Source organism: Falco punctatus (genome assembly GCF_963210335.1).
Source record: "Falco punctatus genome assembly, chromosome: 11".
Lineage (NCBI taxonomy): Eukaryota > Metazoa > Chordata > Aves > Falconiformes > Falconidae > Falco > Falco punctatus.
Genome location: NC_137591.1, coordinates 19,285,457 through 19,302,238, shown reverse-complemented (window position 1 = coordinate 19,302,238; position 16,782 = coordinate 19,285,457). Strand labels below are relative to the sequence as shown.

Sequence of the window (16,782 nt, the reverse complement as noted above, 5' to 3'; positions counted from 1 at the left end):
GTATTTGCACTCCAAGGCTTTTGAAGAGGTAGCAAACCTGTCAGTTCTGGGTGCAGCAAGAGTGTTGCATAGAACAGGGACATCAGTTTCTCAGTATTATGGTAAGTTTGGGGTGGAAAGTAATGCTGCTTTCAGGCCAAAGTTAAAGCTCCATGGGGATTAGCAGGCCAAGAGGAGGGAGTCTTGGCATCTTTTGTTGTCCAGATGACAAACAGTAGCCAAAGAAATTTATGCAATTATTGTGTCACTGTCACAAAGACACCTAAATTAGTTTTGCATGGTTGTAACTGGTAACAAACCACAGCGTCTAGGTCATTTATGCTCTTTCTATGCAATCATCTTCTAGAAAATAGTAAGACAAAGGTGGATCCTTTCAGCTTGTGCTCAAGAATGTCCAAGACAGCATATATCAGTGAGATGTTCCCTTGTATCAGTTTAAATAGCTTAACTGAGTTATACTGTGGCTTTTTTTTTTTTTTTTTTTGGGGGGGGGGTGCGAGGGGAGGCTTTTTTGAGAAGGACCTGGGGGATTGTACTAGATGTATTTAAAATGTTTGATAAAGCTGACAGAAGACCTGTTACTCGATGTTTTACCTTAGCACTAGCCTCTCTGAGAGGGGGTCTGACATCAGGACAAATAGCCAGACTACTTCTCCCTGGGACAAAATAAGAAATTCAGAGTTTTTTCAGTAGCCCTTTTGCTTGTTTGGGAAACTGGGTGACATGTCCACCATTAGTAAATAGTAGAATCGTTCTGTACTGTTGACAATGCCATGAATAATTGTTGGATACTTCTTAACTTCTGATTTCAGGGTTTAGAGATAGTATTTCGAGTAGGTTTAGCAGTACTTCAGATGAACCAAGCAGAATTACTACAACTTGACATGGAAGGAATGTTACAGGTAAATTAAGGTTATAATAATTGTGAGAGATGTCTGAAGCATGTAATGGTGTGTGTATTTCCTTGCAGCTATTAATTACATGTAATCTTGTGCTCTGATTGCTTTTAGCACTTTCAAAAGGTCATTCCACATCAGTTTGACAGTGGTCCAGACAAATTAATCCAAGCATCTTACCAAGTCAAATACAATGCAAAAAAGATGAAAAAGTAGGTATAACATTTTGAGAAAATAGATTATGCTGTTGCTAAGAGCTACTGTTTGTCTATCTTTAAAACTAGTTACTTGGTATTTCATTTTGAATTTTCCATCATCAAATTTTTTGGTGTTTTATACTCTAAACTGAAGTTCTGTCTGCCAGAAAATTTTTCTAAAGCAGTATTTGCTATTTTTCTAGAACATAATAAAGCCATATTTCATTTTTTAAAATAACCTGAAAAGCTTTTGAAGAAAGCTGCAACTTACGGGGAATTACAGCACGACTGTAAACAAGATCTGAATAGAAAAAGAAGTGGGGGTCTGGTGTGGTTTTTTTTTTGTTTATTGGGTTTTTTTGGGGGGTGGGGTAGGTGTGGGTGTTTGGTTTTTTGAGGGTGAAGTGGGGAAAGGTTAAACTTCATGATTTGGCCTAAATTCTTAAGACTTTAGTTCTCAGGAACTGGAGAATTATTCACAGTGCTGGAGAGTGCATGTATGGTCAAGATCAGTGTTGTTTAAAATAGAAATTGATGAAACTTTGTAATAACGTTGGTAATTGTAAAATAACTTTCATGTGGAGTTTGAAATACTGAGCATGATATGTTCGGGTTTTTTACGGTTAGTTGTGTGTCTTGTCTTTTCTGCATTTGGTAAATTATGTTTTGATAAGCCAAGCAGCACATACTGTGCTTTTTCCAGGGTTAAGTTTGGTGATTCTGCAGTTGGTTGTAATGTATTTTATATTCCCTGTCCTTGCACTGTAGATTGTGCTAGGGTCTTTCAAGTTGAATTTTCCAGTTCTTCTGTCAGCAGCCTATGATCAGTGCTGTAGAGTGAGCAGTCGTCTTTAAAACAGTAGTAACAAAGCTTTCAGGAAAAAAATTTTCTCTGAAAGCTAATATAAGTGGATGTAGTTTAAAATCCTACCATTTCGAGGCTAAACTTCCTTGGATGCCTTCTATAAAGACATTGTTTATCTCAACTTTTTTTGTTCTTGTTGCCACCCTTTTCAATTGGGACAATTTTGTGGTTTGCTGGAGAGGGGCCAAAATGGTTTTATATGCTTAAGATGTTTGTCTCAAATCTCTTTGCATCTTTCTGTCTTCCAGGCTTTCCAAGCTCTGTTTTCTTTTGGCTGTATCTATTAAATTGATTGTTGTAAAAGTACATTGAGCGGTGATTACAGAGTAGCTCCAAATCATTGCCACTGTAAATGTATACAAGCAAGCACCTTGCTTCAGAGTGCTGGTTCAAGGTCCGCTCATACCTGCAGAAGTCTTTGTGTTAATGTCCAGTCTCAATGCTTAGAGTGCATTTCAAGTGGCCGCTTCAACAGTATCTCTGTCCTGCTGTTGTTTGTTAGGTATTACACCAACAAGCAAGTTATCCATAATTTTTCTAATGATAATTTACTGTTTCTAATTTTTAGGTTAGAAAAGGAATACACTACAATAAAGACAAAAGAAATGGAAGAACAAGTTGAAATTAAAGTAAGAGAGCCTGAACAAATTTATTTACGGATCAGTTGAATTCCTAGATGTGAGGTTACTTATTTGATCTGTATATGTAGCAAGACGTGTAACTCAGGTCCCCGAATTCTTTTCTTTCAGCATTTGTATTTGGGATGTCTGTTCATAAAGGACACTTACAGTGAAATTATTGAGACTTCTGGTGGAGGGTTAAAGAAAAGTCTTTGATGGGCAGCTGCTGTACTTAGTTTTTATTATTTTCTGCTGACTAAAGCTTGATCATAGATGGCCTCATTTATCAGAGGCTCCACATATGCTGGTTTAGATGTAGATGTCCCACGCAGGAGGTTTGTAAGACACATGTTAAGACAGAGTTTATGAGAATGTACTTGAGGGGTTTATCATTGATTTTGAGGTACTGATTGTTCTTATGCATTGAGCCCAAGATGGAGTGCCTTCTGTCTGCAGTCACTTTTGGGAGCTTTTGCAATTGATACATAATGTGGAAAACCCTCTACCCAGAGAGTGCAGTTTGTTTCCCTTTTACTAACTGAACTACTTCCTGTATGTACTTAATCACTGCATCTTTTTGCTTTTGTGACATAAATAGACTTTTGTTGCTCTTTTTTCCTTTTTCACTTTTTTTTCACAGCGTGGTTTTTCATCTGGATTTCCCTCCTTGTGTCATGTTTTCAGCTAGTTCCGTGAGAAAAGGCAGTGAGAGAAGTGATGGGCAAGTGTTGTGTATAAAGCTCAGTAGGGGGAGCGAGGTACAGCCTTCCTTCTTCCTTTTGCCTTTCAATATCAGTTTAAGGCATTGGTTCTTCAGGAAAATTCAGTGACATGCACCTGGGAGCGCAAAGGTGTTCCAACCTTTTTCAGGCAGTTTGTTACAGGCAGCGAGGCAGTTAGTAGCAGCATTAGGACCTGTTGTAGTGGCATCTGAAATCAGATTTGCAGGACTTAAAAGACAGCTCACTGCAGAACAAGACAGAATAAAATCATTCGAAAGACAATTGTAACTCCAGATTCTGGTATTTTAACATTTCAAATCCTTCTCTGCTTCCCCCCACACGCACTCCCACTCCACAAAAAAATTCCACCTCAACAAAAACATATTAAAATACATCCCCCACCTCCTACCTTCTGCCTCACCCCACCAAAAAAAAACAACAACCAACCAACAAAACCCAGCAACCCAAACTGTTTGTAGGCCCTGCTTTGGGACCTCATAGAAACCATTTCTGACTTGCTCTCTCCAGCTAAGAAGCTCTGCTATTTTTGGGAGATGGAAAAACAAGCACATTGAGTCTGCCTCTTACTCCAGCAGAATAAAGCATTAATGAGCTGATATCCATGGCTCTCTGCTTAGGGATACAGATCTCTTCTATCTGATGCTGAAATTTACAGGAAATGCACTGGTAAAATACGCAATTCAGTACAATTCTTTCTCACTTCTGGGGCATTTGAGGTAAATAATTCTCAGTATAATGTTAACAGATTGAATAAACGTTATGCTATAATTTAACATAAATTATTGGGAGGAAAAGGAAGTATACCTTGCAGCTATGTCATTAGCTTGTCCTAGTGCAGGGAGTGTGCTTTCATGTCCCTTAACCATGAAGACTGTCCAGCTGTGTTCGTGTACAGGGGGCTCTCAAGTCTAATGTGCGGTTAAGCCCCGGGGCTCACCTGCAGACATACTGCTATCTGCTAATGCAACACAGATGCTTTTGTGTAACACAAAACTTACCATCTTTGTTGTATCAAGCTGTTTAAACTCATCTTTTGAATTAGTACATCATATAAAAGGATGTTTAAAAGGTTGTTAATTACTTCTGAGTTTGTATTGATTTTTGTAGATGTGATGAGGTAAAAATGTTGTTAGCTTGCTTGGTTTTTATCAGACTTCCAATTCAGACTTGAGAAATACAACTCTGAACTGTTTGCCTTCCAGAGGTTACGAACTGAAAATAGACTCCTAAAACAGCGCATTGAAACATTAGAAAAAGTAAGTATGTTGGTGATTAGATTTAATCTGTGCTAATTTATAGCTGGTGGCAATTTTATTATATGAAATGGAAATCTCAGAATTATAGCTTACTGGTTTTTCTGCTACTCTGGTGTTTACTAACAGTTCTTAGCCAAAGAGCATGGCAGTAACAAAGCAATTAGGGTCAGTGCTCACAAATGTTTTAAGATTTTTATGTCTGGCTTGTAGTAAATATGAAACTAAACATTTTGACATACCCAACTGTTGTACTGTTTTCTTTCTGTATTAGAAGGATCTGTTCAAAGTCCAGAAGACTACGTAAAATAGTGGACTGCTTGGGTGGAAAACAGGTTATTGTGAGACAGTCCTCAGTTTTGAAAATTGGAAGTTGCTGGGTGTTTTTATGTAGGAGCGAAATGACCTACCAATGACTGGAGAGTGATGGAGCTGAAAGCAGGTTACTTAATCACTAGTGAATGCAGCAGTAGAGGGCAGGTTGTTGCAGCATTCTCGTTCAGTACAGAAAGCCTGCTGCCATTAATTTTTTTACGTAGTTTTGAATTTTTGTAGCAATTTTGGGTACACGGAGGCAGAGAATATCTTTTTAAGACTTATTTCTCACAGATTTAGTCTGGAATAGGGTTTTTTTAGGCTTCTTTGTAACTGGATATAACTTTAAAACTACGCATGATAACTGTTGTCAATACATTGCCAACAGGCAGGTGGTGTTCTCCAGTGGCCTCCCCTATATTCTGGGATCATGCTTGTGACATTGCAGCTGAGCTTGTCTGCTCCGGAGCGAGAACATTCTTGTCTGTCTTAACCATGAACAGCAGCTATCCTTCAACAGATTAATTTGAACGCGGTTGCGAGTTGCAAACAGTTCATGTTTCACAGGGAAGAAGATGGTGGAGTGAATTTAGTGACATAACTGAAAGATGTCACACTTCAGACGTTAAATCCGTTGCAGCTTCTTGAAAAAACAGTTAATCTCTGTCAGATTATAATTGATTTCTGAATTTAGTTTGGAAAAATGCACACAAGGAGGACATATTGTGACAGTTGTGACCAAAAATACAATTTTATAAACACCGTTGTTTCTAATGTCGAAGTGCAGATGAAAGTAACTGAAAAGAGCAGACTTTTTTGAAGAAGTTTGAAGCTGTAGTGAATCACTTCAGTGCTGTTGGCAAACTTATAATAGTAAATATGTCTGTTTTATACCAAACTCGCAGAGGTTTGAAATCAGATATTTTTTTTTTAATTAGAAAGTCCATGATGAACTGCCAGACACTAGTGCTTTTGCAAACTCTGTACTTAAAATTTCAGAATTAATTTTGAGTATCCTGTTCGGACTGGAATTAGAACATTTCAAAATGGGACGATATTATCTGTTAATAAGAATTTCTGAAGATCCTTATCATCACAACATATGAAATACAGATAACGAAGTATGAACAAACGTGTTCAGTCTTCTGTTGGAAGCTTCATTTTTTTTCCTCATCCTAACCTATATGATTTACTTGTCATTACTTTTAGCGTACCTTAATGAACTTAACTGCTGTACTGTAACACTTTAACTTTTAAGTAATAGCTCTTATCAACCAGTCTGGGCTTCAGTTTTAATAAAAGTTCCAAGGACAAAGATGGTCTGTGAATCGATGTGTTCTCTGTTTTAGAATCTGCAAAGATTGAGTGATAGAGTAGAAATTAATTGTGTGACTGGGGTGGGGACTGGGGGATAGGGCAGGGGAAGTGTAGTGCTTGTCAGTGTGCACAAATGAAGTTTTCTTTCTTGCAAAACCTTGGCAGGAAAAGAGAATCTATGAACTGCTCAGTTGAGTTGCTGCGAGAGTTCAGTAAAACAAAATAATAGTTGTCATAGTTGAAATTTTCTATTTGTGTCTGTCAGTTTGCACCATTTAACTCTCTTGCTTCATCTTTTTGGAAGCTTTAGTCTGCATGAATGCCTGAGTGCTTAGTGGAGTTTCCTTTGTACTCAAATTATGCCTGCCTTTCATGTTGTGGATGGATCATACTCTGTCTTGCATATGCCTACTAGATTGTATTAGGTCATGTTCCTTCCAGTAACTTGTGTTGATTAGGGAGCCAAGCCATTCAGATAAAAACACCTATCTCCTGCAGGTGACTTAAGTGTTACAAAAACCTGGCTTTGAGACCTTCTTGTATCAAAGATGGACCGTGTTAAATCTGTTGCAGGAAAGGCTGCTTCCTGGGACTTTCAGGCTGAGTTGCCTTAATTCTATGTGAAAAGTTGTTAAGTTTGCAAAAAGAATTTGTGTAGAAAATGGGTAGAATTTGGGCATTTTCTTTCTCTCAGTTCTTGTCTTTTTGTCACTATTATCATCCCTTTGTTTTTTTGGGTTTTTCTTTTCCTTATTCCTATCTGAATTTTTCCTTTGTAGGAAAGTGCTTCCTTGGCAGATAGATTGATACAGGTATAGTCTTTTAGTCTTTTACTGTATGACTCTCTTCCTCTCTTCCTACTCTCAAAAAACCCCAAACTGCTTTAATGCATGCGTATTTGCATGCTGTACTCAATCCCTGCTTTGCTGATTTGGAATAAATATAGAGCTAATCTCTCGCTAGAAACTTGTTTAGTTTTGTTTACTAAAAATATATATAAACCCTATACCTGCACGTTACAATAATTTTCCTAACCTAATGTAATATTTTGGTAAATTCCTATGACAAATGGATTCTATGACACTGTATTAACACTGAAATTGAACATTGCAAACTTAAATCTGTGCATGTACAACTGAGTAATGTTGCATGAAAGGAAATTTATTGTATGCAAGTACGCAATTGTGCTTGCTAAACAAATGCTGAATTTTGTGATAAAGTACTAGAACAGCTGTTTAGTACTACCTTGTCCTAAAATTTCTACCAATTGTACTCTGTGCTGTTTGAAAAACCAATCTTATGAAATAAGCAGCTAAGCATCACAAAGGCAATCTTTCTTGGATTTGTCCTCAATTGCTTAAAAAAAATAAATTATGTCCTAAGGGACAAGTGACAAGGGCCCAGGAGGCTGAGGAAAACTACCTCATAAAACGGGAGCTGGCCACCATCAAACAGCAGAGTGATGAGGCCATTACTAAACTGGAGCAAGCTGAGAATACCATCAGGGAGCTCCAACAGCAGCAGCAATGGGTAAGGAGCCTGGCAGCACATCATCTCATCTTTTTCACTCACTTGTGTTTATTTTTCCTCATCATGACATGGTCTCCGTGCTGTCCTTGTAAATGCTTGTTCATTGTGATTTGCATTCTGAGAGTTACAGATTGAACTAAGTGATGTTTTGGTCTGTTCATACTGATAGATGAGATTAATAACCCTGCATAGATACATGTTATTTGTTTAAGAAAAAACCCAACCCACAACAAATCACACCAAGCCAAAAACTCCACAACAAAAATACCCACCCCAAAACCCCACTGCCACCAAAGAAATACTAACAAAAAAACGCATGCAAAACCTTTGGTAGCTCCTAATGCCAAGATTCTAGCCATTGCAAATTGTGTCACTCTGAGTACTTGGATTTGAGAGTTGATTCGTAATGCCTTTACCTAGCTTCTCATTTAAGTTGGTCTCTTCCATGTTAATGTTTCTTCTGCATACCTTTTTTTTTTTTTTTTTTTTTTTTCTCCCCCCTAGCACGCTTAAACTTGCTGCTTGAAAAATAAAAAGTTATTGTCCCTGAGTTTGGAATTACAGGACTTGATTAAATAGCATGAGTTTATGTGCATATAGAGAAGATAAATAACTCTTAGCAGCTGTAGGTAGTACTGTGTTTGTAGGTACTGTGTGGCTTAGGTAGAACAATGTGCAAGAGTTCAGACCATTACTGTGAGACTGAAGTTACTTTCTCTAAGCCACTTACTAAGTCCTCAGTATCTTCTCTGGAGAGAGTGAGGGAGGCGGTTTCAGCAGTCTTCGCTTGCTGAATGAACTGTGCGCTAGCAGTGTTGATGTGAATGTGCTCATATTAAGTGGTGTCCAAGGACTTGTCTGAAGCCCTGGGCATTTCTGGTGTATGAAATAAAACTTTTTAGAAGTGTAACATGCTGCAGCTGCTTATGAGGTCCCTTACAGGCAATATAGCAGTTTGTTTTACACATCTTCCACCAAAACTCTGGAAATAGGAAATACTTGTATCTTGTCTTGGAAAGTGGAGATGAGATTTACTGTTAGACTGAAAAGAAATCATAACTTAAATAGAACATTTTAGAAATATTTATGATGTCTGTTTAATGCATTTCTGTGTAAAGAAGATACCTCATTTAGAATAGTTGCAAGGAGTTATTAATGAGCTGTTACTCTGTAATGTGTAATGCTGTTTTTTATTTAATTTTCACAATTTCTGTAGTGCCCTGCTTCCAGCTGGAATAGAGTTAATTTTTCATGCTGGAATAGAGTTGATTTTTCTTCCTAGTAGCTTGTGGTGCTGTATTTTGGATTTAGCATGAGAATAGTGTTGATAACCAGCTGATGTTTGAAGTTGTTGCTAGGTAATGTTTACACTAAGTCAAGGACTTCTCAGTTTCTCAGGCCTTGCCAGCGAGAGAGCTGGAGGGACAAGAAGCTGGGAAGGGACACAGCCAGGACAGCTGACCCGAACTAGCCAAAGGGACATTCCATACCATAGGTTGTGCTCAGTATATACAGCTGGGGGAGGTGGCCAGGGACTGGCCAGGTGTCAGTCAGTGGATGGTGAGCAATTGTATTGTGCATTACTTGGGGTTTTGTCCCTTTTTTGGATTTTATTCCTCTCTCCGTGTCTCTCTCTCCTCTCATTGCAATTATTATCATTGTTATTATTACTGTATTTTATTTTAATTATTAAACTGTTCTTATCTCAGCCCTCAAGTTTTATCTTTTTCCTGAATCTCCTCCCTGCCCCTCTGGAGTGTGGGAAGGAGTGAGCAAGCAGCTATATGGTACTTAGTTGCTGGCTGGGGTTAAACCATGACATTTACAGGGGGAAAAAATGCAGAAATTATGATTAAGAAGATCAGGATGTTCTAGTGGTGCTTTCCAAAATTTTAGATATGCTGTAATCTTTCAGGTAAAATAAAATAAGAAATGTTTATAGACCTGGGTACCCAGTTGTTTACTGTCTGATTACAATAGTGCATACACTTTTGCAATGTGTTTTTGGAGGCATCCCTGTTACTTACCTGTACTCAATTAAAAGTTATTAAAACAGATTAAAATGCTATATTTATCTATAAGTTGATGGGTAATATGACTTTTTAGTGCTTTTAATTATGCTGGGGACTTTATGAAGTACAATGTTGGGGAAGCCTGGCAGGCTGGCTAGGCATGGGAACTGGTCATGAGCAAAACTGTCAGATAACTGTGGATTGCAGAATTGGCTGGATTGAAGCTGTGGGGGCAGACAGCTGGACAGGTACTGCGGGAGTGGAGAGCGTGTAAAATGCGAGAATGGGCAGTTAAGAGCTACACTTCCTACCCTGCATGCTTGCAGCCTTGTCTTCCTCCACTTAAATGTGAACATGAGTGGAACTGAGGCTGTAAATCCATGTGGCTATAGAGGGATTTGTGCCTGGTAGCTGACTAATTTTGCAGTGTAAGGAATCATACTGTGGTTTTGACGGCTGTGTGAATTAACTTGGACAATGTGGTGAAAGTGTTGAGATGGTTTCAGTTGTTGGTTCCCTAGATTCTGCTGCATTAGTAAGGTTTATAACTGAACAGGCTTTTGACTTTGCTAAGCATGGCAATAGGAGCAACAAATGTAAACAGCTGTGTGCACCTAGGGCACCGCCTTGTGGAAATTCATTAATTTCTTTTGAATTTTGGCATTTCACTTTTGAGTATGCTGGAAATCTTTTTGCTGCTTCCTAGTGCCAGTAGCTTTTCTCTCGGCAGTATCCCTCTTCAGTATTGTCTTAAGAATATTTGCTTTAATTTTTTTCTCCAATTATTTCAGTTTTGTTTATGAATAGCAAAAATGATTGTACAATGAACTTATAAAAAAAATGCCAAAACCAAAATGCAGTTCACTTTTACTTGTAAATTAAGAGGCAGGAGAAATAAGAGTAGGGTTGTAGGTTCTTTTTTTGTTGTTGTTGGTAGCAAAAGTATTATCTAAACCATAGTATTTCTAAGATGACGAACATACTTTGTAAAAAGGTTATGCATTTGTGTTTAAATATTATCTAGGGTTTATTCTATCTGTTCTATGAGGTTTGATAGCACAAACTGGATGGCTTAAAGGTAAGTATTGGAAGTGCTTACAGGATGTGTGTCTGTGTTTATGAAGAAATTCTCCATTGCAGCACTTCTTTGTAAGGCTGAATGCAAAGATGGGTAGAGGAGTATTCTTCTGACTGAAGTCCAACACCAGAAGCCCAAATTACATGCAACTTTAAATACTTCAGCACAGGAAAAATTATAGGGAGTTTGTAGTTGAACCAGAAAGCCTTTTATTGCAAGGTGTTGAGTCTTCTTAGAGAGGTTCTTCTTACCATTGTTCCGTAGTGAAAGAAAGGGAAGTTCTGCTATAGTAGTTCTCCCAGATGACCTGAAAATAGTACTAGTGATCATATGATAAATCACATATTAAGTGTGATCAAATGTATTCCACGTATTTCTGAATATATTTAAGGTCATTTGGAAGGGGGAAAGGAAGCAGAAAATAATAAGGTTTGAGATGGAGACTTCACACTTAATTTTACTTCGGATGCTAACTTTTACATCTTAGTAGAGAGCAATTCTGTCAGTTAAAGGTTTTTAAAAACAGTACATAACCTGTACAATTTTTTATAGTGATAACTAGGAAAAAAATAATTGTAAAGTTAACAATATTCTGAAGTGCTGGTGGAGTTCAGTGCTTCAGCTACCTAAATATTGGCCGGAATGGTTTTGAAGAGAACGGTACTCATCTGGCTTTGGCACATCTAATCTCACCAAAGACTTCTAGGTGTGGTGGATAACCAAAAGATTAAGAGGAAGGTGGTTTCTTCCTCATGCTGCTAGTAAATGAAGAACTGCATAGAGGAAGTTGTGCCTGACTTCAACAGAATACAGAAGGTTTTCTTTTGAGGCATGCTAAAAGTGATGTATTTGAGGAGTTAAGGGTGAGGATAATCAGCCTGTTCTAACTAGTTCCTAATAATTACGTGCTGAAGGGATTTTTTCTCTGTTTTTTTCTCCTATTGTTTCTAAATGAAAAAGCTAGTTTCTGCTGGATGTACAAAAATGAATAATCTAACGATTTTTGCCAGTGAAATACACCTCTGGAGCACAAATCTCAGTCTTTCCCAGTGATACTCTAATTTTCAACAATTACTCAGTTCACCAGTCTGAATGCTTGAAAACTGAATCTGAGAAATGAGAGTTCAAGGTAAAATTGCTTTTTAAATAGGCTCTTCAAGTGTATTACGGGAAGACAATTTTAATTGTCTAAACATTCAGATGGAAGTATGTGCATTTTGCAAGGTAATATTTAGTCATGTGTTTGGTTATTGTTACAGCAACTCCATAATGCATAGTTTCTTTTCAGGAACTCATGCTAAAATGACTGATGATAATTGATAGAATATATGCTTTTAACTGAGTGTTGGAACCTTATGGAAGGCTTCACTTTATTTTACAATACACTTTATTTATACTACTTTTCAATTTGCAACCAAAATGTAGAAAATAAAAAAAAATAATGTATTTTAAGCGCTACAGTTAGTGCTTAAATGCATAAACAAAGTTAACTAGGCAGCTGCTGGACAATCTGTTAGTTGCCCTTCAGTATAGAGTCCTGGAAAAGCATTCTGTAATTACATGTAATAATCTGTCATTGGCCAAAATAACATTAGGAATGGTTGTGTCAGTCTGAGATTTTACTATTTCTGAGATTTTAAGAAAAGCTGCAGGAAAACAAATCCAGTTGTGTGAAGCCAAGCAAAGGCTTGTTTCTTTCGAAAGTAAATGGCCGTAGAATTACGTTTTTAGTGCTTTGTATTACAGAAATCTTTTCAACACAGCCAAGCAAAACAGTGTTACTGTAGATAAAACCTTTGGTTGGTGTCTGGAAATCTGCATTCACATTGAGGTTTTTGTCACAAACTCTAGAGCTTAAGGCAAATACATAAAAGATTTTTTGCTGAAGAAGTCGTTTTTAAAGTAATTTTCAAACGTTGTTTTTACTATGACTTTGTGTTTCCTTAAGTTCTGAACTGCTGTTTTATTACTGAGGGAATGTGTTTGGGTGTGCAAAGTTGACTGGCGGTAGTCTTGAAGTCCTTTATGGAAAGAACCAAATTTCTTTGTAGCTCGGGCCTGTGCTGTCTGTCAAGGGGCTGTACTGCTGCTTGTGTCTGGATTTTTCTCATAAATCTACAGGGCTTGCCCTGGAAGAGGATCTCAGAAGGAATATGTATAGTGTGAGCAAATGAGAGCCAAAGGCTGGAGTGGAAACCAAAGGGATCATCCATTGAAGCATACATGGCTTTCTTTTAAATCCAGGATTATGGAAGCCTTGTTTTGCATCTGCATTTAAGTGAGTAGGGATCAAGAGAGATACTTGTATTAACCTTGTAATTTAGCTAGTCTTTCCTAAGCATCTTTTTCTGCCTATTACACAATAATCACAGATCCTTTGAGAATTTTTCAGTTTGGGTAACAATGAGGAAAAACTGTGAGTTGTTGCTCATCATACTGATGGGGTCTCAGTTTGGTCTTAAACATTTGGCTGTGTGGAGGTGCAGCTGTTTGAGGGGCATAGTGTTAGGGTTCTTATTAGCAGTTTGGATGGACACGTTAATAGACTTGTATAAGGTAAGCGCTTCTGTTGGTCTTAAGCTAGTATTCCTAATGTTACACATTTGAATGTACTTTTCACTCCAAATCTGGCATATAAAACCCCTTTCAAACCATCTGTGCTTCATACTAAATATATTTCTGCAAACTTTGTAGCATAAATGCAGTTCACGGTACAGTGAAGACTTTGTGCTACAACTGGAAAAAGAGCTGGTCCAAGCCAGGCTGAGTGAAGCAGAATCCCATTGTGCCCTGAAGGAGATGCAAGATAAAGTTCTAGAGATGGAAAAGGTAAATCAAACCAGGACCCTCTGTATAAAATAGCACTAGAAACAGAATACAGATCCCTGTAATTCTTTGCATAACTCTGCTTTAGAATCTTCTCTTCTGTGTTTTCACAATTGCAAGATGCTTTCCAAACTTGAAGTTAATGAGGAAAAAACTAAGGTCTCTTCACACTGGGAAAGGTTTGTGAAGAACAGGTTGCTTTTCTCATATTCCTGAAGCCCACTGCAGTGGAAAACTTTGATTCTGGTGGAGCCTTTACAGTAAACATAGATTGTTTCAAAGTTGCATCCTCCAACAAGAGCAGGATGCTTAGGGTGAGCATTGAGGTGATGTGAAACTAAGTAGTTTGGGAAGGGAGGAGGAAAGAGTTCAACACTACCATTCCCAGGTCTTGAGTTCTTGTGTGTCTTCTGCTTTGTTCCATGATGGACAGGGAAATATCTCCACCGTTTAGTGCCAAATCTCTACTGCTTTTTGAGTGCCATCCCAGCTTGTAACTTACTGATCCCAGAGTTCAAGCAATGCTCAAACCAGCTGTCAAACATTGACATTTCTTTGAAGAAAAACTTAACTGCAAAATAAAATAGAAAAAAAGGAAAGAAAAAATCTCCACTAACTGACCTAACAAAGCACACTTTTCAGATCCTGTTGTATTGGCTTTGGAAATTGTTTCCTCGTGGAAATTTTGAAGAGTTTTATATTCAGGAATGTGGCCAGACCCACTGGAGTCAAGATTTTACTTTTTTAAGTATCTGAGGGCCCTGGTGGGAGTCTAACAGGCTAGTAGTGTGGTAGTTTTCATTGTAGTGAACATTGGAAAGAATTCGGGATCTAATGTATTTCTCAAAGGTCAAAAAGACTATTTTTATTTAGCCTTCATCAGCGTCAAGATAGCATATGCTGAAAACTTCAGTGTGGAAAAAAAACCCTGGAGCAGTAGGGGAAATTCTGGTGTGCCAGACACTGGGATGTACAGTAGTGTTTCAGTCTGTCATGATAAACTTAGATGCATGAGAGAGCGACTGAAATCAACTGCCTCAAATGTCTACAAATATAGCTTTTTACTGCTGTTAGTGATGTGTCATGTAATCTGGGAAAATTCTGCTCAATAACCCAAGATCTGTATGGCTGTACTGACAGCGATGTAAACATTTGGAAACACACCCTATCACTTCTTATATTTACCAGTACTTGGATCCCATGATTTTGAAACATAGAGATGCTAATAAATGGCGGTTGTGCTGTTTTCCCTTAATCTTAATAATGTACTTTACTCTCAACTCTCAAGAAAACCCAGCAACTGTGAAAGTGTAACATATCTACAAAAATACTTAATGTTGCTGGAAGTCACTACTGAGAAATACAGTAGAAAGTGCTGAAGCACAGTTCAACTGAGTATTTGGTGACCAATGATTTGATGTAGGGGTATCGTAATTAGGCAGACTATGTCCTTTTTCTTCCCCTCACTTTTTTCCCAGACTTCCATTATTATGTTTTCATCAGAGTTTTACTTTGGCCCGGTCACTTCTGCTATGTGTTTTCCTGTTTTCTGTTTAGCTTTCTCTAGTCTTTCTACGTTTTCCTGATGTGTTTCTATAAACATCCATGTACTTTCATCTACAAGACCTTTTCTTGACTGGTTGCTGTTTATAAATACTAATGAATGGTTCCTTTGTTAACATATCTGTTCTTCTTTTTAAAGACAGATGACCTACTTCCCAAAAAAATTTTTGCATTTATTATTTTTTCTGTAAGTCTAAATAAAAACTGTAACTGTAAAGGTGTAATTTCAGTTCCTCATTTGCTTTACTCTTATCAGCTAGCTCTAAATGTTACAGGTTTCTGTCCATATTTTTGACTATGTGTAAAATAATGTAAATAATGCTTCATTAGGGATGCCATCTAGGGAAATCTGGAAGTCAGAATACTAAAAAATACCTTGCCAAATTTTTTTCTGTAGTTTGCAGTTGGAAGATGTTTATACATGCTCGCTATATCCAGGAGCTTAGATTTTTGAGGGATTTTATTTTGCAGTAGATTTTTATTTTGAATTAATTCTTGTCATTAAGTAAGTTCGGTTAGTGGGAAGAGTTATCATTCCATGTCTATATTCTTGGAGTGGGTCTCACTAAGCAGTTTTATTCAAATACGTATTTAAGAGAATGGTCCTTGTTGCAGAGGAACAGCGCTCTCCCTGATGAGGAAAATGTTGCTAGACTACAGGAAGAACTGATTGCAGTAAAATTAAGAGAAGCAGAAGCTCTGATGGGTCTCAAAGAACTAAGGCAGCAAGTCAAAGATTTGGAGGAACACTGGCAGGTATGGGTAGCAATACACTTCTAACAATTTTTATTTTCAGTGAATGATGATAAAGCAAAAGTCTATGAAATTTTGAGATGAAGAGATCAAGTAGAAACTAGCAATTGTGGCTCAAGCTGCCTAGGTGAGAAAATCTTTAAATGCAGCTGCCAGAAGAAACTTTACTTCAAAAGTGTTAGAAGTTGATCCCTAGTTGTTGTAGATGGCAGAGAGCCTGTGCTAACCATTCTGGTAGAAGGGAAGTACCTGATCAGTACCTACTTCACCAGATGGTAAGGACTAGAAATAGGCAAAAGTCTCAGAATATACTTGCAATTCACTGACTGTCTTGAGCCTTTTCATTGTCTGTTCTTAAAACTAGTACGTTTCCGTGGGTTTCTAGTTTTTAGGATAAACAGGAGCACTATAGCAACTTGTCCTCATATAACTCTGAGACCTTAAATGAAATAAAGCAACACCAGGAAAGATCAGGCATTATCAGCCATGGCATGCTATTTTGTTTAGCGTCATCTAGCTCGTACTACTGGAAGATGGAAAGATCCTCCCAGAAAAAACACAGTGAATGAGCTGCAGGATGAGCTGATGACAGTCCGATTGAGAGAAGCTGAAACTCAGGCTGAACTGAAAGAAACCAAACAGAGAATGATGGAGATGGAAACACAGGTATGTTATTGAACACTAGCATGTGTGAATCGCGCAGAGTGCTGGCAAATTGGTGTCAAACGGTAGCTATCTGATGATGAACTTTATGATCTACAGGTGTGACTTTAGTTCCAAAATGCACTTTTGAAATGTTGTTAGACTAGATGGG

At 37.8% G+C, this 16,782-nt stretch overlaps 1 protein-coding gene across 6 annotated transcripts in view; it reads left to right on the top strand.

Moving 5' to 3' along the window:
- Positions 1–16,782, top strand: part of EVI5 (ecotropic viral integration site 5) — an 83,182-nt gene that overhangs the window by 23,479 nt on the left and 42,921 nt on the right. For 5 of the 6 annotated variants that reach the window (XM_080407071.1, XM_080407076.1, XM_080407075.1 and 2 more), the window contains 9 exons: positions 813–902; positions 1,011–1,108; positions 2,527–2,587; positions 4,524–4,577; positions 6,986–7,018; positions 7,590–7,736; positions 13,521–13,655; positions 15,831–15,971; positions 16,476–16,634. In XM_080407071.1, the coding sequence (XP_080263197.1) occupies positions 813–902; positions 1,011–1,108; positions 2,527–2,587; positions 4,524–4,577; positions 6,986–7,018; positions 7,590–7,736; positions 13,521–13,655; positions 15,831–15,971; positions 16,476–16,634 (918 nt within the window). The remainder of the gene's footprint in view (positions 1–812; positions 903–1,010; positions 1,109–2,526; positions 2,588–4,523; positions 4,578–6,985; positions 7,019–7,589; positions 7,737–13,520; positions 13,656–15,830; positions 15,972–16,475; positions 16,635–16,782) is intronic. The other variant, XM_080407073.1, reaches the window with a different exon arrangement.